Consider the following 24,230-nt stretch of genomic DNA (forward strand, 5'->3'; position numbering starts at 1 on the left):
TCAGACAACCCTCAGAATGGGCGAAAATGTTTGCAAATGAATCAACAGACAAAGGATTTATCTCCAAAATTTACAAGCAGCTCATGCAGCTCAATATCAAAAAAACAAACAACCCAATCCAAAAATGTGCAGAAGACCTAAACAGACATTCCTCCAAAGAAGATATACAGGTTGCCAACAAACAAATGAAAGAATGCTCAACATCATTAATCGTTAGAGAAATGCAAATCAAAACTACAGTGAGGTGTCACCTCACACCGGTCAGAATAGCCATCATCAAAAAATCTAGAAACAATAAATGCTGGAGAGGGTGTGGAGAAAAGGGAACCCTCTTGCACTGTTGGTGGGAATGTAAATTGATACAGTCACTATGGAGAACAGTACGGAGGTTCCTTAAAAAACTAAAAATAGAACTACCATACGACCCTGTACTGGGCATATACCTTGAGAAAACCATAATTCAAAAAGAGTCATGTACCACAATGTTCACTGCTGCTCTATTTACAATAGCCAGGACATGGGAGTAACCTAAGTGTCCATCTACAGATGAATGGATAAAGAAGATGTGGCACATATATACAATGGAATATTACTCAGCCATAAAAAGAAGCGAAATTGAGTTATTTATAGTGAGGTAGATGGACCTAGAGTGTCATACAGAGTGAAGTAAGTCAGAAAGAGAAAAACAAATACCATATATATAGAATCTAAAAGTAAAATAAAATAAAAAGGTTCTGAGGCACCTAGGGGCAGGACAGGAATAAAGACGCAGACGTAAAGAGTGGACTTGAGAACATGGGGAGGGGCAAGTGTAAGCTGGGACGAAGTCAGAGGGTGGCATGGACATATATACACTACCAAATTTAAAATAGATAGCTAGTGGGAAGCAGACGCATAGCACAGGGAGATCAGCTCGGTGCTTTGTGTCCACCTAGAGGGATTGGATAGGGAGGGTGGGAGGGAGACACAAGAGGGAGGAGATATGGGGATATATGTATATGTATAGCTAATTCACTTTGATATAAAGCAGAAACTAACACACCATTGTAAAGCAATTATACTTCAATAAAGATGTTAAAAAAAAAGGGATATGGAAAAAAAAATTAAAAAAGAGGATGAGAGTTGAAAATATCCTACTCACGGGACATCAGAGAAAATTAAACTGTGAATAGGAGACCAAGTGGACAAACCATAAATAAACAAAGGAATTCTCCCAGTTACATGGTGAAAGTAGGAAAGGAACACAGGAAAGGGGACAAGGCAAGTAAAACCCCTGTAAATAAAACCCAGGGGTTGGGAGGAGAGCCAGTTTTATAACAAGTTCTGGAAAAAAAAGATACAGAAATCAATCTGCATAAGGTCAGAGCTATCTGAGACTTGAGATGCAACACAGAAAACTCTAACAGTGGAAAGGAAGCTGTATTACTGGAGAGAAAGTATAGAGAAATAGAATGGAGTTGGGACTCTTTAAAGAAAAGAAAAGCAGGTAAGAAGGAAAACAAGCAAGCTGTTAGTTGAGAAGTCAAGAGAAAAAATGAAATTTGCAAAGAAGCTTTCTTTTCATCCTCTGTGGATTGTTCTGTGCATACCGGGCACCTGGGTCTTTAAGGGCTGTGCTTAAACCATAGTCTGAACTCAAACTCTTGGAGGATTTTATCCAATAACTAAACTCATGATTTGCCTGAGGCAGGAGGTAACTCAACAGGGTTTAAAGAGAAGCCAGTGATAAACTTCACTAACAACAGCAACAACACACTTACCTGTTTAAAATATTTTAGTGAGTACTGATACATGGGATCTATTTCCGAGAGGCTCGCGATAACAAAGAACATAGTAGAGCCTTGAGTGGCCACTGGACGATACTTCTCACGAGCAGTGTTTATCATCTGTTCAGTGGACTCTGCTTCCTTCAGCCTGATTTTAATGGCACCGGAAGTGATCTGAACAAACACAAGAAAACAAGTTCTTAAGGATCTGTTTCCAAAAAATGGTGGGATTTTTGGAACATATCCAGTTAGGTCTAGGAAGGAAAGAAGGAGATGAGGAATTTGTGATTATAATAAGGGGACCCCCAGACAGATGACGGAGTCTCAGGACTCAATGACATTCTTCTGGCCGAGCTGACCTCCCTTCCAGGCGGAGTTAGGGATGGGCAAATGGAAATAGGCAACACAAGGAGCCCAGGAAGAAGTGGAGCAGAACTTCTCTGAGCCTGGAGCCTGGATAACTTCTGACATGGAAACTCTAACACCCAGTTGCTCCCCAGTTTCCTTGTCCTCAAATGATTCTGGGCTCCTGTAATAAAAGGAGGTATGAAGGGAGAAGGGACACCCATGAAACTGCCCACAAGAGGCAGGTGGAGAGAGGCTGGAAGGAAGTGGTACCACATCCCACTCTCGAATAACAAGCAAGTCTAATGTTCTCTCTCTTTTCCTGGCATCTCAGGTGTAGGCAGGGAAACTCAAGGGTAGAAGCTGTCGTTTGTGAAGGGTTGTAAAATGTAAGTAATTTGGAGATGTTTACAAGGTGTGTTGCTGTTCTTTTGGTTTTCTGTCTTTTGGGTTTGTGGTTCTGGGGAGCCTTCTGGCCAGTAGGCTTTCTAAGATACCTTTCTCTGTCTCCCTCAGTCTCTCTGTCTTTCCCTATGGCTGTCTGTCCTTGCTCTCCCCCTCCCCCTCATCTTCTTCAGGTGTGGACATCCCTAGGTTGGGAGATCCTCTGTCTCAAGGAAGTCACAGGGTCTAGGGCACGGACTGTGAACAATCACTATGGGCTCGCTGGTCAGTTTTTGCACTATTGAAGGGGATCATCGGGTTCCTGTCTAGAGCCACACTGCCCACTGGAAATATAATGTGAACCACAAATACAATTCTAACTTTTCTAACTTAAAGTAAAAAGAAACAAGTAAAATGAATTTTTACAGTATATTTAACCCAATATAATCTAATCTATCTTGATATATATCAATATATAATCAACATAAAAATTTATTGAGATACTTATACATTTTGGGGGATTAAGTCTTGGACATCTGGTGTGTATTTTACACTAACAACACATCTCAGTTCAGACTAGCCACATTTCAAGGGCTCAACAGCCACACGTGGCTAGTGGCTAAGTCTATCTAGACTGTCCTCCCCAGCCCACTAATGGGGGTGGGGAGGGACTTGGTGCAGAAGCTGTGCCCCGGAATCAGAGGTTCACATTCTCCCCATGTTGACCCCTTAGGAACCTGAGGAGGCAAGAAAGGGTGGAATTGAGTGAGAAACACCAGTCTCAATACTGGACTCAACTAAAGTCTTTACATCTGAGTAGAAAAAGGGAGGTTGACATGGGAGTAGTTGAATTATGGAGATCTACCCACAAACAATGCTTTATTCCCTGGTGAGCACAGGCCCTGGTAATGCGGAACCCAGGGCTAAAGAGAAAGCAAAGTGAACCATTTTCTTCTTTTGGCCAGAGAATATTAGAAGACTATACACCTCAGTTGAGTTTAGTAACTTATAGACATTATGTCCTAGAGACTTGAGGCTTCCACAGTGGTGAGGGAAGATAGACCTAGTTTTAAATGAGGGCTCTGGGAATTTAGGGGAGTATGAACTATAGGCAGGAAGTGGCAGGAAATGCAGCCCAGGAGCAATCAGTCCTGTCTCTACCCTACAGAAAGGACCTCTTCAAGGTAAATCCTTGCAAACAGAAACTAGTTGACAGATAAAGATGGCAGTCACAATACATGTACCTTTACTCCCTACTGAAACCATGACAGAGTTATAGTGAAGGGATTTTTAAAAAACACTGCAAATCCACAAAAATGGGAGGAACGGAAGAGGAAATAGCAGACAGAAGGGTGGTAACAACTTAGCAGACCCAGGAAAATGGGTTTCTGAGCTGGCAAAGGGGAAAACCAAGAACTCATACAATTTGTAAAATAGATTCTTGCTGCATGGAACTTAACAACCTAACAGAAGAGAAAAGACATGTAATTGGATAGCTATGACATAAGGTAAACAGTGACAAGTGCTGTATTAGAGGTGCAGATAAGGTGTCAGGTGTTCCAAGAAGGAAGCCATTCATTCCAGCTGGGAAAACCCAGGGAAGCTTCCAGAAGTGGGGTGACATTAATATGTGTATGTAATTGTGTCGTTCCTTTCAACTTATATCTTGTCCCAGTTCTTTATGTGACATGCTTTGTTTGAAAAATGCAGACAAGAAGAGCAGTTGTTACATTTTATCTACCTTTCCTTCGGTTGGTGAGGGGCCTGCTAGCCAGGCACGTTATTGTGTCTGCCCCCGCAGCTCAGGGGTGGCTACTGCTCTTGCTTTAAAAGACTCTGCAGGTTAGCACAGGGAGATCACCTCCATGCTTTGTGACCACCTAGAGGGGTGGGATAGGGAGGGTGGGAGGGAGATGCAAGAGGGAGGGGATATGGGGACATATGTATACGTATAGCTGATTTACTTTGTTATACAACAGAAACTAACACAACATTGTAAAGCAATTATACTCTAGCTGCGGTGAGCAGGGGCTACTCTTCATTGTGGTGCACAGGCTTCTCATTGCAGTGGCTTCTCGTTACAGAGCATGGGCTCTAGGCGCGTAAGCTTCAGTAGTTGTGGCTCGCAGGCTCTAGAGCGCAGGCTCAGTAGTTGTGGCGCACGGGCTTAGCTGCTCCGCGGCACGTGGGATCTTCCCAGACCTGGGCTCGAACCAGTGTCCCCTGCGTTGGCAGGCAGATTCTCAATCACTGTGCCATCAGGGAAGCCCAAATTAACACACTTTCTATAAATAATAAAAATATTTTACTTGCCTTTGAGTCCTGGAGTGTGTCAATAAGTTCTTCATTGTCCAGAATATTTCCCTCAGATGTGAAGAGCATTTTCAGGATTTTCTCTTCGATAGCTTTCAGCTGGGTTTTGTCAGCATTGATCCTCACAATGAGCTCAATCCTTTGTTCTTCCAACTCAGGCTTCTCAAGCCGCACGACATCACTGATGCCAAAGTGATGAGACCTAAATTAGGTCTTTGTCAGGGCCCTGAAGTTTCTTCTATTTTTCTTTTCCTATTTCTCATTGTTCTTATCCTGAATACTACTTAGCTGAATACTAATGCTACCAGCCACATCCTCATGCACAAGGCCCTCTTTTGCTGGGTGTCCCAGTGGCTATTCAAAGCACTATGTATAAGCTCTGATTATTTATCTTGTATTTCAGAGAACTGCACCCCACAGCTCCCATGGCTTCTTCTCATCTTCTCTTAGGAAAACCTGCTCAGTGCTTGATGTCTTCTAGTCATTCAATTTCTGTTTCTAATGGTTGCTTGTGCCAAGCTGAAATGGTGCCTGGAACGTTCTTTCCAACCTGACATGGGAGACTCTGAAATTCCATCACCTCCATGAAGTGATTCTTGGTCACACCTAAAAAAGGTGCTTTACCTCTAGCCTCTCCCATTTAAACATGCGAACTTACGTCTCCCCTCACTTGTTCTTTCATCATTTGCTCCCATCCTCTATTTGCGAGCTAATCTTTTTCTTAGTCAAAATTTCTAAACAAAATATTAGGAAACCTTTGCCCCCCACCCCCACCCCCTTTCTTTTACCTTAACAACTGATCCTCCAGACCTGATTTGGTTACAGTGAAATTGATGATGGTAACTTTGATGCACACCTAGAAGAGAAGCATAGAGTAATCAGTTCAGACGAATAAAGTAGGAACTGCTTTCTTTATTAGAATAGGGCTCATTATTACCCAGCTGGATGTATCCTGGGTCTAATGGTGAACTCACTGCCCCCCCCCCACACAGCAAGCAATAAAATCCTAGTCTCACAAAATTATAATGTGATTTTCCCTGCTGCCATGAGTGATAATCTTGTTTCTCAAATGCCACCATTAGAGAATGATGTTTTAAGGAAAGGTGCGCCAGTGAAGGGTTAGAAAGAAGCAGGGATCAAATGCTAGCTGTACCCTTCAGTGTATGAAGGATGTGGGACAAGCCAGTCCATTCTGAGCTTCAGGTCCTGATCCTTAAAAATTGGAAAAATAGGAAAAATGCATAGGGTATTTGTGAGGACTAAATATGCTAATAAAAATCACTTAGTTATAGCGACTTTCACTTAGTTTGTCTTTGTTAAAAAGATGATCTTATTAATAATACATAGAGCTTTACATACTTTGTCTCATCATACTATTTTTATGAAAAAATGTTACTATAATATTCTGATGTTATTGAATAAGTCAACAGCAAAAATCACAAATATAATAAGAGTGTTTGAATGTCATATATTTTATACACACTATTCTTTTCTTAAATTATTTATTTATTTGGCTGTGTTGGGTCTTAGTTGTGGCATGTGGGACATTTGTCGCAGCATGCGGAATCTTTCGTTGTGGCACGTGGACTCCAGAGCGCGCAGGCTCGGTAGTTGTGGTGTAGGCTTAGTTTTTCCCACGGCATGTGGGATCTTAGTTCCCAACCAGGGATCGAACCTGCATCCCCTGCATTGGAAGGCAGATTCTTAACCACTGGACCGCCAGGGAAGTCCGTATACACATTATTCTTTAAAATTTTTATTTTATTTTATTGAGGTATAGTTGATTTACAATGTTGTGTTAGTTTCTGCTGTACAGCAAAGTGATTCAGTTATACATATACATACTTTTAAAATATTCTTTACCATTATGGTTTATCACAGGATATTGAATATAGTTCCCTGTGCTATACAGTAGGACCTTGTTTTTTATCTACACACATTATTCTTATTTAATCTTCATAAACAAATCCTTGAAGTGGCCTTTGTCTCCACTTTATAGTTGATTGACTCGAGGATCCAAGAAATGGAATAATTTACCTGCAGTCACAGAGCTGGGATTGGGGAGGTGTGTGATGTTCCCTCTCAAAAGTTAAATAAAGTGAGAAATCAAAGGCTGTGAGTCAGCACACGGGTCACTTTTCTCAACTCTAAAAGGGAACTTGGGATATGAGCTCTGGCAGCAGCTGTGTAATTAAACTGCTTGAGGTCGACAAGGAAAACCCTGACCTAGGCTTTTAATATCAGTAGCATTTCCCTCATTTTATGCAAGAAATGTGTGTCAATTTCATTCAACCAGAACACATCTAGGGAAGACAGACAGCTATGAGGAATTCAGTAACTAAAATGAAATGACACTCTTTGGAATGCTGTATCCCAAGATGATTTTTAGTGGAGGATGGAGGACTGAAGTTCTGATTGAAGTCCCTTTCCTCACTGCTTGGGCCCCATTAGAGAACGGGAGGCCCGCGGGGCAGGGAAGACCCCGCAGAGTGAGTGGCTGTGCCTGGACCAGAGTCTGCAGCGGGCTTTGCTGGGGTAGAGCTGCCCCTCTGTGCTCCCTGCGGGAAGGGAGAAAGGGGTCCCCGCTGTCTTCATTTCTGTTACAACTGCCTTGGGCTCTGCAGCACAAGAGTAGGGCTTCTTCTGGATCTTACTGTGGTTCAGACACCTGTGTATGGATGTGGGCTTCACACAGCTCCCTTCAAATAGTCTGAGAGCATGAGGAAGGGGAAGGGACAAGATGCCCCTTCCCCAGAACTCTAAGTACAGACACTGGACGTTAGAATCATGATTCTCCAATGTTGGTGGTCACCAGAATTCTTAAGCAGGCTGTCTGCTAGGCACCTGCACACTTAGACACTGACAGGTACCCCCTCCCCCAGAGGCTCTCTTAGGCTCTGATTCATTTCTCAGAGGGGAAATAAGAGGGGACAAATGGCCTTGTTCTGAGGAGAGAGAAGAATGATTAGAAGGGAGTGGTGTCCCGTGTCCCGAGGAGCGGCTGGCGACCTGGGAGAACAAGGCATGAGCCGAAAAGGAGCACAGGGGAGTGAGACAGGGCGGGACCTGGGGGCCAAGCGGGGAGGGGTTTGAGTTCCAACTGGAAGGTGAGCCGAAGGGTGACTGGAATCAGGGTCAGGACTCAGAAGAGAAGCGAGTGGAGGATGGTGGGAGGAGGGGTGTGGCAGAGGGGAAGAGGTGGGAGACCCATCACACCATTAAAACCCTCTCAGGCCGGCAGCTCGTACCTCAGGCAGGTAGTGAGGGTTTGGCAATTTGGTCGTCATATAGAACCTGAAGTTTTTATCGTAATCAATGTCCGAATCTCCAAGGCGAATGAGCACTCGTCCACCACTGATGAAAGTCTGTTTCAAAAGGACGGGTTCCAGAGCTGGATCCAGGATCTCTCTAAGCTTAAACATTAAAACAAAAATATAAAAAACAAGTCATTAAATGGATGGCAGCAACTTTTCCAAATTTCTTGGGCCTTAGACTTTACTCTGAACGGGCAATTTTTCTGTGATCTTATGGATATTTCTTAAACTCCTCTCACTACCTCTAACAGTGTACATTTTCCAGGGATTGTTTCATTGATACTCTAAAGAGATAAGAGCATAGGAAGGACATATATTTATTTGGACTAAACTTACACACGATTCGGCCCCAAGAGAAAGCAGCTAAGAAAGAAGAGCCCACAGGGTGGTCCTTGAACAGACCCCAGACAAAGGAAGCTCTGTTCACCTTCACGGTTTTTCTAAGTCAGGAGCTGCAGTCTCTAGCTTGCAGGCCTATCTGGTCCTCTGGGGCCTGTTTTTGTATAGCTCTTGAGCTAAGAATGTTTTTTACCTTTTCAAAGGGTTGTCAAACAAAGCCCCCAAACTAAACAAGACAAAGAAGAATATTTGTTCAGAGAATATTTGTACAGAGACTGTATGTGACCTGAAAAACCTAAAATATCTGGCTCTTTATAGAAGTTTGTGGATCTCTATTCTACATGACAGCAATTTTTTTCCCCCCAAAGCAAATCTGATTTTTGGTAAGAACCTGGGCATGCACACATTGCCAACAGACCCCATGACGAACATCTTTGTACAGCATGTATGTGAGGGGGGCCCTGTCAAAATTTGATGTAATCAATAATTCACAAATCCATTTCATATTGTGATATGGTACCCAAGCATGCAAATTCTTAAAACAAAAGTCTATGAGATAAGGTTTTTCCTTACTATCCACGATACAATTTTGTGCTTTTTAAAGTCTATTCTACGACACATCCCGTGTGGAAGAAGTAGACTAAGCTCTACCTGAGGATTACGTGGCTACGTGTTCAACACTCTGTCTCCATTTCCTCTGATAATATGTTTTCAAGTATTTCTTTATTTTTGTTAACATTTAAAAATCTGTATGGCATGACAACTACTTAAGGGGAAGATAAGATTTCTTTCTACTAAGTGAGATACTGTGATACTTTAGGCACTAAAACAGAGCTAGTTTTTCTTTTCTAGTTTCATTTGGTAGTGTATATAAGCCCATGCCACTCTCTCACTTTGTCCCAGCTTACCCTTCCCCCTCCCCATATCCTCAAGTCCATTCTCTAGTAGGTCTGCGTCTTTATTCCCCTCTTGCCCCTAGGTTCTTCATGACCATTTTTTTTTTTTTAGATTCCATGTATATGTGTTAGCATACGGTATTTGTTTTTCTCTTTCTGACTTCCTTCACTCCGTATGACAGACTCTAGGTCCATCCACCTCACTACAAATAACTCAGTTTCGTTTCTTTTTATGGCTGCGTAATATTCCATTGTATATATGTGCCACATCTTTATCCATTCATCTGTTGATGGACACTTAGGTTGCTTCCATGTCTTGGCTATTGTAAATAGAGCTGCAATGAACATTGTGGTACATGACTCTTTTTGAATTATGGTTTTCTCAGGGTATATGCCCAGTAACTCTTCCAAAATATAGCAGAGGGAGGTACACTCCCAAACTCATTCTACGAGGCCACCATCGCCCTGATACCAAAACCAGACAAAGATGTCACAAAGAAAGAAAACTACAGGCCAATATCACTGATGAACATAGATGCAAAAATCCTCAACAAAATACTAGCAAACAGAATCCAATAGCACATTAAAAGGATCATACACCATGATCAAGTGAGGTTTATCCCAGGAATCCAAGGGTTCTTCAATATATGCAAATCAATCAACGTGATACACTATATTAACAAATTGAAGGAGAAAAACCATATGATCATCTCAATAGATGCAGAGAATTCAACACCCATTTATGATAAAAACCCTGCAGAAAGTAGCCATACAGGGAACTTACCTCAACATAATAAAGGCCATATATGACAAACCCACAGCCAACATCGTTCTCAATGGTGAAAAACTGAAACCATTTCCACTAAGATCAAGAAAAAGACAAGGTTGCCCACTCTCAGCACTCTTATTCAACATAGTTTTGGAAGTTTTAGCCACAGAAATCAGAGAAGAAAAAGAAATAAAAGGAATCCAAATCGGAAAATAAGAAGTAAAGCTGTCACTGTTTGCAGATGACATGATACTATACATAGAGAATCCTAAAGATGCTACCAGAAAACTACTAGAGCTAATCAATGAATCTGGTAGAGTAGCAGGATACAAAATTAACGCACAGAAATCTCTTGCATTCCTATACACTAATGATGAAAAATCTGAAAGTGAAATTAAGAAAATACTCCCATTTACCATTGCAACAAAAAGAATAAAATATCTAGGAATAAACCTACCTAAGGAGACAAAAGACCTGTATGAAATGTAGTGCTTAAGTCACATTCTGCTTTACAAGTTGTTACAAATACAGGTGAATTAAAAACAAACAAGCAGAAGTCTATTCTATTTCATTAAAAAATGCTGAATGAGGTCGATTAACTCGATTTCACACCCATGAATGGGTGGAGACAAAGTCTGAAAATACCACCCCACAAATGTAGAAAGCAGCTAGGTGTACAACCCGAATGACACCAAGTCACAGAAAGCAGGAAAGTGTCCTCTTTCAGTCCCCTTTCAGTCAGAGTGTCCTCCTTCTGGCCCCGCTCTAACCAGGGCCCTACTCCCCACTCCCAAGAGCACGCTGCTACAGCTAAGAGGCTCTGCTCTCCAGGGGTAGAATGTCACAGAAAGTCTTTTGTCCATTGCCGTGAGAAAAGAAATTCCCTCAGGACCTCCTGTGTCACGACGTAAACTGGGGTTTAAGAATCCAGTTAGGGGACTTCCCTGGTGGCACAGCGGCTTAGAATCCGCCTTCCAATGCAGGGGATGCAGGTTCGATCCCTGGCCAGGGAACTAAGACCCCACACACTGTGGGGCAACTAAGCCTGCGTGCTCTAGAGCCCGTGCGCCACAACTAGAGAAAAGCCTGAGCACCACAATGAAGATCTTGGGTGCTGCAAATAAGACCCGATGCAGCCAAATAAATAAATGGTCCACATTAGAAAAAAAAAAAAAAAAGAAACTAGTTTGGGGCTAACATAACTGGGCCGAGGATTTTTGGAGACCTCACTCTCTCCTGTAACTTCAGGGTTTGAATGGGGGCCTGGGACGCATTACAGAACTTTGCCCATTTTGTTCAAGGCCACAAGCCACACATGGAAGCTTCCTGTGCTTTTTTGTAGCTTGAGCTGGGAGCATGGTAACTTGCTGTGGATTTTCTAGATGGTCAAGGCTGCTCAGATGGTATACTTAACCTTTCTGTGCCTCAGTTTCCTCATCACACCTTGTAAGGTTGCAGTGTGAATTAAAGAGTTAATATACATTAAATACCAACAACAGACTCTGGCATGCAGTGAGCACTCAGTGAGTGGTAGCTGTTGCTAATATTACTGATTATTCTAGGCATCATGCCAGGGCTGCAGCTAAGCTGCCCCAGGTCCGCAGTCTTTTCTGGGCTTCTCGCCATTCTGTTGCAGCAGAGATCCTTCTAGACACGGTTACACTGAGGCTCAGCTCACAGTGTTCAATTACTCATCCTTCTCATAAAATAGAATGGGAAATTAGGGAAATAAACCATAATTATTACGCAGTTTCTTTTGTGCCCATTGTAAATGGGCCATTGTAAATGCTGTCCCCTTTGCCTGGAAAGCCCATCTCTCTGAGCTCCTCCCATGGCGAGCTCATCACGTAGGTCACAGCTTAAATGTTACCACCTGTAGCCATGCATCTACTTTAGCTCCCCACACCCCTTTATAGGCTATGTCAGCACTGGGCTTGTCCCTTCAAAGTCCCTACTGCAAGTTCTCTTCCTCCCTTTCTGTCTCATTTCCTCTCTCTTTTCTCTGGTTATTATCTCTGTCCCCAACTAGATCGTAAACTACTAAGGGCAAGAACCGCATCTGTACTGTTTGCCATTAATTCTCAAACCATGTGTGTTGAATGAATGAACAGTTTCAAAAACATCACTCTTGGAGTGACTCTGAGGAAATAAAGCATGTAGACTCAACAAACATCAATTTTTTTAAAATAAAAGTTTATATCATACCCCTTAATCTAATTCTGACTTTACGTCTAAGTGGAAAATAATGTTTATGCCCTTTGGGGTGTTTTACTGGCTTCACATCACTGGTGCGAGGAGATACTCCCTGATGACACTGCTGCTTTGAGTTTTCGGGGCCGCTAACGATCAAGAGCCACACGAGGCCTGAGAATCAGCAGTGTTAGAAAACAGAGCCCATCCCACTTAACACCAAAGGCATATCTTCCAAATATTCGATCAATCACAGACTGCTCCCCATGCGAGAGTGTATTGTTTAAGGAGAAAAGCAATTGGTTTGACCAGCTAGAAAAGTGCACTGACTGGGGTCTTTAGTGTGAGGCAGACATGGCCTGTATAGGATTCCAGATGCGATCTGAAGGTTGGAAACTAAGAAAAGAAAAGTAAAAAGCAAACCTCTTCCAGTAAGACGGGTAAACCAAGTCGGATTGAATTTTCCAGTGTGCGTAAGAAATTACTATCCGTGAGTTTAATGACCTTTAAATCATTTTTGCTTTCTTTGTTTCTTATCCAACGGTTTGCCTGTATGAGAAAGCACAAAGCAGGATGTTTACTTTCGAGTTTGTAAAAAAAGTGGAAGTTTTTAAACTTTAGAAATTTTGTTCAATCTAGAAACAAGTTTGAAAGATAAGAAAAAAAAATATACCACTCCCACTGCAAATAAAAATACCTTTTAAATCTAATGCTTGGGATTCTTGCTTTTGTTCAAATTTGGGTCAAATGAAGAAAAGACCCATCTAGGAAAAAAGCTCACACTTAAGGTGTTCAAGCTTGTCTCCCTTGCTTTCAAATGGATTCCTTTTTCTAAACCCCATTTAGAACAATTGATCCATGGACTTAAGTTCAGATAATGGGATTCTGTATATTCCAGGCAGGCTTGCCCTAAAATTCATCACACTTTGACTTCATTCTCACTCCTTAGACCTCTTAGGAACAAAGAACAAGGACAGGAATGAATTTCTCCTCCCACAGAAAACAAATAGTCAACCTCCTAAACAAACCCAATCAATATCAAGTGTGCAGACCCCTACGTTCATGGCAGCACTTCTCACAATAGCCAAGGCATGGAAACAACCTAAATGTCCATTGACAGATGAATGGATAAAGAAGATGTGGTACATATATATGATGGAATATTACTCAGCCACAAAAAAGAGCAAAATAATGTCATTTGAAGCAACATGTATGGACCTAGAGATTATCATACTAAGTGAAGTAAGTCAGAAAGAGAAAGACAAATACTATATGATATCACTTATATGTGGAATATAAAATATGACACAAATGAACTTATCTATGAAACAGAAACAGACTTGTGGTTGCCAAGGGGGAGGAGAGGTGGGGGAAGGAAGGACTGGGAGTTTGGGATTAGCAGATGCAAACTATTATATATAGAATGGATAAGCAACAAGGTCCTACTGTATAGCACAAGGAATTATATTCAATATCCTGTGATAAACCATAATGGAAATGAATATGAAAAAGAATGTATATATATATGTGTGTATACACACACACACACGCACACACACACACACATATATGGATAACTGAATCACTTTGCTGTACAGCAGAAATTAACACAGCACTGTAAATCAACTACACTTCAATAAAAATATTTTTAAAAAATCAAGTGTTTAGAGCACTTGGACTCCTCTCTTTTTACTTTCTACCTCCACAAAATGAGGGACGTGGACTAGAAGACAGCTCAACTCCCTTCTAGGTCTAAATGTCCAAGATTCTTACAAGTACGTTAAAGTCCACTTTTAGAATTTGTAATAGTGCAATATTAAGCAGAGTTAATAGGCTGCTCTTTATCTGAAGCGCTGGTTACACACCTGATCTTGGGGATCAATCATCAAAGGCCACCGTCTCCCTTGAGTGACCAGAATGCCATTTTCCGTTGATATCAGGTCACGGGGCAGCCCATCTGTGTTCCACTGCCGTATTTCGTAGGGATCGCCAAGAGTGTTAATGAGACTGAAGGCAGGATTGATTGGGATCTCTAGAGACTGACAGTCCTGGATCCAACACTCTATAAGCTGTAGAAGGAGAAAAGCTTGTATAGAGTCAGGAATACTCAGTAAATGAAGATACACACAACAAGTCCTACTTAGGCAGGAGATAGATGGGTCCCGGGGGCAAATGGTTTGAGTTTGTTCCTGTGGACCGATACTCTCAGATGGGAATGACAGGACAGTTGAGAGAGGAGGCTGGGCCCTGCCCAGATAGAAGATACATATTCCTCATTCTTGAAGTCAGGAGACCTCCCCGACTACACATGCACAGAAAGGCTCCTTGGAGGTCAAAAGGGGAGTGAGGTCAACTAATGCTCACTTACCCATAGGCCTCTTCGGTAGAATTCATCTTGGCTAAGAGATGTGGACGCACACATGGGAAATCCTGAGCTATACCAATACATATTTTGAACCAGGCAACTCAAAATGATTGGCCAAAGGAAACCCAGAAGAAATGCCCCATAAAAGTGATTCAAACTGCCATGAGGGCGCAACTCTCCCTGAGCCTGCCCGTGTGTCTATCCATATGTACTGTACTCTTTTTTCCTCCTAGTAAATTACTTGTTTCACTACTTTCTGTCTTTGTGGGAATTCTTTTTCTGCAAAGCCATAGTGTCAGGGCCTTGTCACTGGCCACTGGTCTAGGGGCAAGGATTCAGTGCTCTCACCACCGCGACCTGACCTCAATCGCTGGCCAGGAACGGAAACCCTGCTTCAAGCCGCTGCAGGCCGAGGCCACCCGAGATCACTACCAGACTCCACAGGCATCCTGGCATCAGAGCACAGGACACAAGAAGTGGACTAATAAGAGATCTGGCGGCTAGAACTACGCCGTTAACCAGCTGTGGCTTTGGGCATGTCCCACGCCCTGTCTGGACCTCAGTTTTCTCGTGTAGAAAAGAAAGGGGTTGTCACAGTAGCCTTCACCCACGGGTGTAGGTGGGAGAGTCTGGCAGCATGTGGAGAAGTTGGGAGTTATCACAATGACCAAGGGGGCTACTGGCAATTAGTAAATCGAGCAGAGGGGTGTTAGCATGTCACCTCCTTCAACGAGTGGCACAGTCATGCACACTAGGGAACTGTCTGTCCCCCAAGAGCACCCCTGGCCCCACTGCCTGCTTGGCATCAGATGATCCCTGAGCTCCTATAGAATCTGTATGAGTCCTATACCAACCAGGTTTTATTACTCAAGGACAGGGATAAACATTTTTAGGAAGGCATTTCATAAAAGTGGTTTGCAAATATCTCCAAATAATTCAGTTTCCTGCTCTTTCCCATCGTTGAGCCCTTTGTAGCAGGCCCTCACCAATTCAGAACACTTCATCCTCATTCAATCCTAAGTCGGGAAGACTCCCTGTCTCTTTTTCTTCCTCAGGTTCCTGTGTAAGCAAGCGATGAGTAACTTTCTAAGGCGGGAGAGGAAAAGGGGGATTGTGTTAAGGAAAGCCTAGGGGTAACCATCACTGACTTGGGGGCAGTGGAATGAATACCTAAGGTTCATGGAGAACCTCCCTCTACACTTGGAAAAATGACACACACACACCCCGCCTCCCTCAGTTTCAGCTGCTTCTCACCCCTCCTCACAGAAAGCACGTTTACCCACCGATTGCCTGTACTGGGCTGTGAAGGCCCCATGATAGGCCACGCAAGCTGCTGCTATGAACACATTCCCGATGATGTTCGATATCTCCTCGTTGAATTTCTCGATGCTTTCTTCCCATCGGATTTGCTCGTCTCCTAATGCGGCCGTCAGCTTTCCAGCACGTACCAGACGTGCTTTGGTCAGGGCCATCGTCTTTGCTAGAAAATTTAAAGAAAACCGGGTTATGTTATTCAATATTTGCCTACAGTACAAGAAGTTTGTTCATCTGCTTCTGCTGATAGCAGAATGAGCATGACTTAGCTAATGACGTCAGTACATCTCTGGGAAACCTCACACCAATTCAGCACTAGTACCCATTTCAGAGCCAAGTCCAAGTTTGCCTTTTCCATGCTGAGAGTTCCTTTTTGATACTCCTTTACTCTGGCTGAAGATAGCGCTCTCTTTCTGCCCATGTGGTATTTATTTTCTGGATCAAATTCATGTGCTGCTCTGTGTTATAATGTAACATTCCCCCCCAAAGCCTTATTCAGATATAGGAGTTGAATATATACAATATACTAATGTTATACTAGAAGGTTAAGGCCATCCATCTAACGCAAATATGCCCTACATACTGGATGGAGGTTGAGACCTGACTGCCGGAAAACGCTTCTTCCTTTTGAAAATCAGGCATTTCCTGACCAGCATAAATTTTACGAGTTACTTACCCAGACTTTCTTTCTCATTCACGCTTTTGTCGTATTCACGTTGTAAGGCCTGTATCTGATCTTCCACGTTTTTTAGTAATGCTTGCTTTTCTCTCAGAGTAGCCATTGTAATATCAAGTTCAGCCTAATAAAATCAAGTAAATAAGAACAGGCCCCCAAAGAAGGTCAAATTTGCCCATTTATAATAGTTTATTTAAAAAAAATAGGATTTATGTTTTCTTTCTCTTAAAAGAGCTTGTCCTAAAAGATAGTGATATGATATACAAAGTTAAAACATATATGAGAGAATAAAATATAAAAGCAGAACCAGAACAAAACAAAACAAAAACAAAGCCCAACAAAATAAATCATAGAAGGATTAGAGAAACAGATGTACCAAGCGTTTGAGGATGAATTGGTTACTAAAATGGACTATTAACTTTAAATGATAAAACAAATGAAATACTCATGCAATAGTGAAAACTATCTTTCCTAACTAGTTCTCTAGAGCAGGGGTCTGCAACTATGACCTGCAGGCCAAATCTAGCCCACTGCCTGTTTCTGTGTGGATTGTGAGCTGAGAATCGTTTTACAGTTTTAAATGGTTGGGGGGAAAAATCAGAAGAAGAATAGTATTTCATAACACATGACAATTGTATGAAATTTGGCTTCCAATGACCATAAATAAAGTTATATTGGAACACAGCCACACTTAACTCGTGTCTGAATTGTTGACGGCTGTTTTGGTGCTGCAACGGCAGAGTTGGGTAATCGCAACAGAGACCATAGAGCCGGCAAAGCCGAAAATATTTACTGTCTGGATTTTTACAGAAAATGTTTGCCAGCCCCTGCTCTATAGCTGTGGTTCTTTTGGTAACCTGTTCCACTAAATGATCATTCTTTGTTCTTCTTGGGGCCTCACATCCAATTGTGGGTTAAGCTGGTTTTTAGAACCTCATCAAGTGTGGGAGTATTTAGCAAATAGAAACATAGAGTATCAGATGCTAGAGCTAAAATAAAGTAAAAAATTACCATAGGCCTGACGATATGAATATACTAAGGACTTACTTTCCTTTTATGCTGGAAGAGGGCTGATTTCAGAGGTCATTTCTGAAAAAAACAATCTTTGCTAGCTATTTTTTAAAACAAAAACTAATTTTCAAGAGCATGATTACTATCTATATTGTGTAGGGTCTCAGTGGCACCACAAAGGGAGCTTGAATGATTGATGATCATGGCCTTTGATTCTACAAAATATCACAACACAGATGACGTACCTGTGCAGCGCGGAGTTTCTGTCTCTTTGGTTCGACTTCTTTGACTACACGAGAGTACAAATCCATCGCTCTTACCCACATGCACATGGATTTACATGCTTTGGATACTTTCTCTACTTTTTCAGGCACGAAATCAGGATTATTAATATACTTTTGAAGCTTTGCCAGGATTTGAGGCTTAACGTTTTCCTTATCATATTCTAAAAGTCTTCTCAGGAAGTTAGAGTCACCAAGAAGTTGCTTTGCCGTTGGCCAATCAGGCCTGAAAAATACACATGATAAGTTAATAGCATTGTAATGAGGGAATGTAAGAACAAAAGAAATGTATTCCTTTGAGGACATTAAGATATTATCCCACAGATTAAAAAAAAAATCAGGAACTTCTCTGGTGGCACAGTGGTTAAGAATCCGCCTGCCAATGCAGGGGACATGGGTTCGTGTCCTGGTTCGGGAAGATCCCACATGCTGTAGAGCAACTAAGCCCGTGTGCCACAACTACTGAGCCTGCGCTCTAGAGCCTGTGAGCCACAGCTACTGAGCCCACGTGCCACAGCTACTGAAGCCCGTGCGCCTAGAACCAGTGTTCTGCAACAAGAGAAGCCACCTCAGTGAGAAGCCCGTGCGGGGGCTCGCCGCAACTAGAGAAAAGACTGCGTGCGGCAACGAAGACCCAACGTGGCCAAAAATTAAAAAAAAAAAAAAAGAAATAAGAAAATATGTCATTTAGGCATGATTAGATGGAATTCAGACAGAGTTATGTCAATTGTTTATGTTATTAGTCATGTAACGTTTAACTTGCTCTGAGTTTTCCTATTATAAAGCAAATATAACACAATTTACTGAAAGCATTTTACTAGGCTTTAAGAGCACCACGAGCTGCTACTTTTGTTTACTAGGCATATATTTATGCAATTTTACTTTCATAGTGTGTATAGTTTGTTCTTTTAAAAAATACTTAAAATGATGTTTCTGCAAATGCTCTTATTTACTGGTTGAGCTACAGTTATAAAAATTTATTTTGTTTGCATCTAACAGACTTTCAAAATTTGTAGAATGACATTTATATTAGTTACCCCCCCAAAATGAGGGTTTTTTTTTACTGCTACTATTACTATTATTAGTTCCAAGCAAGACAGAAAATTGAAGTTAATGTAAAGAAGCTACAAAGATGTGTTTTTAATGTTGTCCAATTATGTGTTATTTATAATAATTTTTAAAAATACTATTAAAGTACCAGTCCAGTTAAAAAAAAGATATTATCCCACAGATGGCTTCTAGTCTTACCGTGGTGATTGTTTCACAATGTGTGCAAATGTCAAATCGCTATGTAGCACACCTGAAACTAACATAATATTGTACGTCAACTATATCTCTATAAAAATAAATTAATTAAAAATGTTATCCCCAAAAGTGGGTAGTTTTAATCTCAATACTATAATCCCAGTAATTGGTAGTTATGTGCACCATCATTCATGGGGGGACAAGTAGTTGGATGACTAATGTTCCATACAACACAGTTTTGGTAGAGAAACAATTATAAAATCATAGAGTCATAGAAATGTAAGGCATTATAGGAATAATAGTTATATTTCAAAAATAGCCCAGGCACTCACATTTTTATCTCCTTTGCTTGGTTTAGATCCTTAAAATCTCTTGCCAGGACACTACAATCACCTTCGAACTGGTTTTGTCTCTCAGTCAAACTCACTCTTTGTGAACTTTGGCCAGGTTGGTCTTTCTCACGTGAAAATCTGATTATGTCAACAATGTTCAATGGTTCTCAGGCCCCTGTGGCCAGGGCTCTCCATTTGTGCTCTGAAGAGCCCCCAGGTCCCACCGAGGTGCTGGCCAGAGGGTTAGTAGGGAGGCCTCGCGGGGGAGTGCTCTGGGCCCTCTACCCTCACTTTGATCACTTTTACTTGGAAAGGTTTCTTATAGCACAATTTTTATTGAAGAAAAGTTTATATTCCTAAAGAAAGTTTGAAAACTGCATATCTTCTAGGTGAAACCTGAACTGCTTAGCACAGCATACAAGACCGTTCATGATTCAGTCACTGCCCTCCTGCCCAGCACCACCCAACCCATGAGCATCAAAGATCCATGAGCATCAAAGATCCCTGAGCTCTCCCCATGGTCCACTCTCCACCTGAGCATCGTCTCCCAAAAAACCTGCTCACACCTCCGCAGGGGGACTTAGGCACTCTTTTCTTGGCACTCCTAATACTATGCAACTCTCACATGTCTTGAAATTATTATTTTTCATGCCTCTCTCCTTACTAGACTGTAAGTGCCTTGTACGGAAGAACTTATATTTTCCATCATCTAGTGCAAAATAGATGTTCAAGAAAATGCTTGTGGAATCAATTTGTTGAATGACAGACCGAACTGATGAGAGGGTGGAGAATAGAATGAAAATATGTAAATGAAAATGGAGAAAGGGAGCAAAGAAATTCCACCAGGTATTTTGGTAATGGGTGATTGTGAGGTACTCACTTGGCATTCAAGAGAATAGAGATGGCTTCCATCACAGTCATGACCATATCTGGGGGCTTTGTGAAAACTCTGATTTCAGATATATCCGCTTTATCTAAGGAATCCAGTGCTTTGTTAGCAGCCTCGAGTGCAGGGAGAGCTTCTTCAAGATCTCTTTGAGCATCGTCAGCTATGGCTTGGGTTTCTTCGGCTTTCACTTTTGCTATCGCTTCATCTTCTTGCACAACGCTTCGGACCTAACCATTAAAACACGACTGCTTAAGTGGTCTCAGTATTTGAATTTCAATGTTTCAAAGCAAAGATTAGACCAATGATAAAAGAAGTTTGTCTCTACTGCATTTTATGCTCTCCTTTGTCCGTCTCATGCCATGTTGATAATAATGGAGACAAAGTTATTAGAACAGACAGTTCCTTCTTAGGAGAAGATTCGCTGTTTTATATTTGCAGCTGGTACTATTCTCACAACTCTCTCTGTCCCACTCGTTGGGTTCACTCATTCTCAGGGAGAGAGCCAGGCTTAAAAGCATGGCTAAATTGACCTATCACTTAATTATTTTAATAACATATTTAAAAATCCAATCATTTGTCATTGTATATAAGGGATCGGTTGGTGGTCAAAGCCTTCTCACCCACTGTCGGGTGATGCTGCATACCTGATCAGCATTTTCTTGATCCACTGCCAGTTTGTCCATCAGGGCTTCAACATCTTGTGACTTTGTTAAAAGGACAGGTTCTAAAGCTGAAAGATCTAACTTCATTTCATCTACTAGTACATTTGTTTCTAATAGTTTGGTGAGACCATTCTTTACCCGTTCACGTGCCTAGATGACAAGGAAAATATCTATTGTGATGAGTATTATAAGTTTACCGGCATCTCTCACTCATGTACTAGAATTTCACATCTGCAGAATTGGTGAATCAGTTTGTAATAGTTAACACTGTGAATGTACAGAAAACTTCAGGTAACAGAACTCTAGGAAATGGCCCTGATATTCACCACAGTGGGTTTGGATCCATGCCCCCTGGCCACAGGAGTAGGACGTCACTGAAGGCCCACACTGTATTATTTTTATTCCCTGTGGTAGCTTGGTAGCATGTTGAATGAATGAGGGACGAGTTCAAATAGAAACTCCTGGAGGTCACAGCTCTGGGAGCTTGTTTCCTCAGGGTGGATCAGCAGGGCTGAGACCCCCTGGAGATAGTGTCCTGGGTACTTAGCCCTAGTTGCTGATCTAAACCTTACTCCCCGGTGGTAGGAAATTCTTGACTAGGATCAAAGGAGTGGTATCTGGTAAAGGAGGCACCTCGGAATAACTGTTTTTTGAGGGTGAGACAGAAAACGTGGTTCAAATTGTCATGTTTCAAAAATATGTGTCACGTTATTTTACTAGGCATACATTTACCAGGTAAAAATCCTCTGAAAGACATTTAAAATATCTAAATGGTAAATGCTTCCATTTTTACTATTTAAAATGTTGAAAATTTTAGGTCATGTTAATAGCCTGATGATGACAGTAGCCACTATTTTCTGAGCACCTCATCTGTGTTAGGTCATATTCCAAGCACTTCACAAATCATATCTTATTTAAATTCTACAACAATCCAAGAGGTAGATACATATTTTTTTAAAACTTTATTTTCTACTAAGATTGGAACAGTTACAAAACATGCTCAAGGTTGTACAGGAAGAAAGAGGTAGAGCAGAGGTGCTACCTGGTCTGCCTGACACCGAAGTCCTTGCTCTTAATGGGAACCACTGACACGTGAGACCACCAAACCCCCATCTCTATTATTTAACAAAAAGTTCTCCTTCTTACTAAACACTGCAGAGGTGACTAGTTCTCTGCTTCACTTTAATCTGTTGCAATGTCCATATCATGCTCCTGAGTCAAGGACCCTTATGTAATGATAGAAGACAAAATCTAAATATCAGGGCTTCCCTGGTGGCGCAGTGGTTGAGAGTCTGCCTGCCGATGCAGGGGACACGGGTTCGTGCCCCGGTCCGGGAAGATCCCACATGCCACGGAGCGGCTAGGCCTGTGAGCCATGGCTGCTGAGCCTGCGCGTCCGGAGCCTGTGCTCCCTGATGGGAGAGGCCACAACAGTGAGAGGCCCGCGTACCACAAAAAAAAAAAAGAAAAAAAAATCTAAATATCAAAGAAGGGGAAGGCCTTTGGACTGACAGCATGAGACACTTTTTGGTCATATTGTAGGTTTTCAAGGGCATGTATGGGATGGAGAGAGGTCCAGTAGGCAAGATGGAACATAGATCTTCCACTCATTCTGGCAAAAGTTTTGAGTCCAAGCAAAAAAAGAAGTTTTTTTTTTAAGTTAATAATAGTAAACTTACTGAAACCAACTTCTTCTTTTTTTCACTCAGCATAGACAAGTAGAGATTGATGAGTTCCAAGTAGGAGGTGGGCGTTGTGTAGTACCGTCTCCGGAGCTCTGTGTAATAGCGTTCCGCCATACTGGAGACACTCAAGTGGACATTCACACACATGAGGGAGAGCTTTTCTTTCAGTTCTTCATTTACAGCATCAACGTTTGAGAAAAACGTCTTTGATACAGAAAGAAGTGCTTCTTTGGGCCACTGTAAATAAAGATATGATTTGGAAAGTCTGTTGCTTATTTCCATAATACACAGTTTAACTATGAAGAAAAATGCATTTCTCTGAAAGTCTTTTTCGCCTTGTCCCGCCTTTTAGCTTGTTAACTCCTACTTGTGTCCATGATGTTTCACGAATTGAATGGCTGTGCTCATTTGAGGGAGGTCCTGGGTCTGCATTTGCTGACCCCAGCACAGTGTCTGGTACACAGAAGTTGTTCAAAAACTATTTGATTGATTGAATAAACGTGGGTGTTTTTAGCATAATTGTATGAATAAAATCACATCCATTATGAGGACCTCATGTCCTCTCTCTGTTTATTATACAGTTTGAGTGCCAGGTTCACGGTTATAATCACTGTCCTGTTCACCTCAACTCCTTTGCTCCTCTCTTGTCTCTCTGCTCAGTCAAGTGCAACTCTCTGTTACCCCACACCTGCAACTGTGCAGGTAGCACGGCTGGAGAAAACCCCCCACAGCTGTGCTGACTGGCCTCGCTGTCAATTCATGGCAACTAGCTCAAGCGGGTTCTTAGCTCAGCCCAGAAATGCTTCTACATCGTCTCATCCGTCACTCCTGTATCCTCCTGAGTATTTCGCACCCTATGTTACTTCCTCAGACTGCTAACACTTCCTCTTTCCTCTTCATTCTCAGTTCATGACCTTGCTCCCCACATCACTAAAAAAAAAATAGAAGCAATGCAAACAGAACTTCAATGAATTTTCACCTCCACGTCTTCCCCTCTACTTGCATCTGTGGGCTTACACTCTGGGGTGAGCTGTGCGTGCTCCCTGCCCATGTCAGCCCCTTCACTGGTGAAGCCATCACATCCCTTCTTGCCTATTCAGTGACACTGGTCCAACAATGCCTAACTCTGCTGCACCATCAATATAATTCTCTTTTCTGAATCATTTCCATCAGCACACGTGTGTTGTTTGTGTTCTCCACTTGAAAAAATACTTCTCTCTTGACCTCACATATCCCTCTAGCTATTACCCATCTCATAGTGTTCCTTTGTGGCAAAACTCCTTGAAAGAGTTGTCTCCGATTCCCCTCCTTTCTTCTCTCTTGAACCTTCTACCCCATCACTCCACCAGAACAGCTCTTGTCAAGATCAATGGTAACTCTACACTGGTAAATTTAATAGTCTTCTCTTCTTTATAAATTCCATTCTGCCTTTGTTCAATGATTGTCATTATCAT

The 24,230-nt window shown here is 41.9% G+C and overlaps 1 protein-coding gene across 1 annotated transcript in view; it reads right to left on the reverse strand.

Annotated features, from left to right (window-relative positions):
• DNAH6 (dynein axonemal heavy chain 6) overlaps window positions 1-24,230 on the reverse strand; it is a 288,563-nt gene that overhangs the window by 77,552 nt on the left and 186,781 nt on the right. Inside the window, exons 48-59 of the mRNA XM_079940119.1 lie at window positions 22,771-23,013; window positions 21,074-21,241; window positions 20,421-20,656; window positions 17,928-18,189; window positions 16,672-16,795; window positions 15,965-16,161; window positions 14,182-14,385; window positions 12,740-12,865; window positions 8,057-8,221; window positions 5,597-5,664; window positions 4,809-4,989; window positions 1,761-1,940 (exon numbers count right to left, since the gene is read on the reverse strand). Coding sequence (XP_079796245.1) covers window positions 1,761-1,940; window positions 4,809-4,989; window positions 5,597-5,664; window positions 8,057-8,221; window positions 12,740-12,865; window positions 14,182-14,385; window positions 15,965-16,161; window positions 16,672-16,795; window positions 17,928-18,189; window positions 20,421-20,656; window positions 21,074-21,241; window positions 22,771-23,013 — 2,154 coding nt within the window. The remainder of the gene's footprint in view (window positions 1-1,760; window positions 1,941-4,808; window positions 4,990-5,596; window positions 5,665-8,056; window positions 8,222-12,739; window positions 12,866-14,181; window positions 14,386-15,964; window positions 16,162-16,671; window positions 16,796-17,927; window positions 18,190-20,420; window positions 20,657-21,073; window positions 21,242-22,770; window positions 23,014-24,230) is intronic.

This window comes from Stenella coeruleoalba (genome assembly GCF_951394435.1).
Source record: "Stenella coeruleoalba genome assembly, chromosome: 13".
Classification (NCBI taxonomy): Eukaryota; Metazoa; Chordata; class Mammalia; order Artiodactyla; family Delphinidae; genus Stenella; species Stenella coeruleoalba.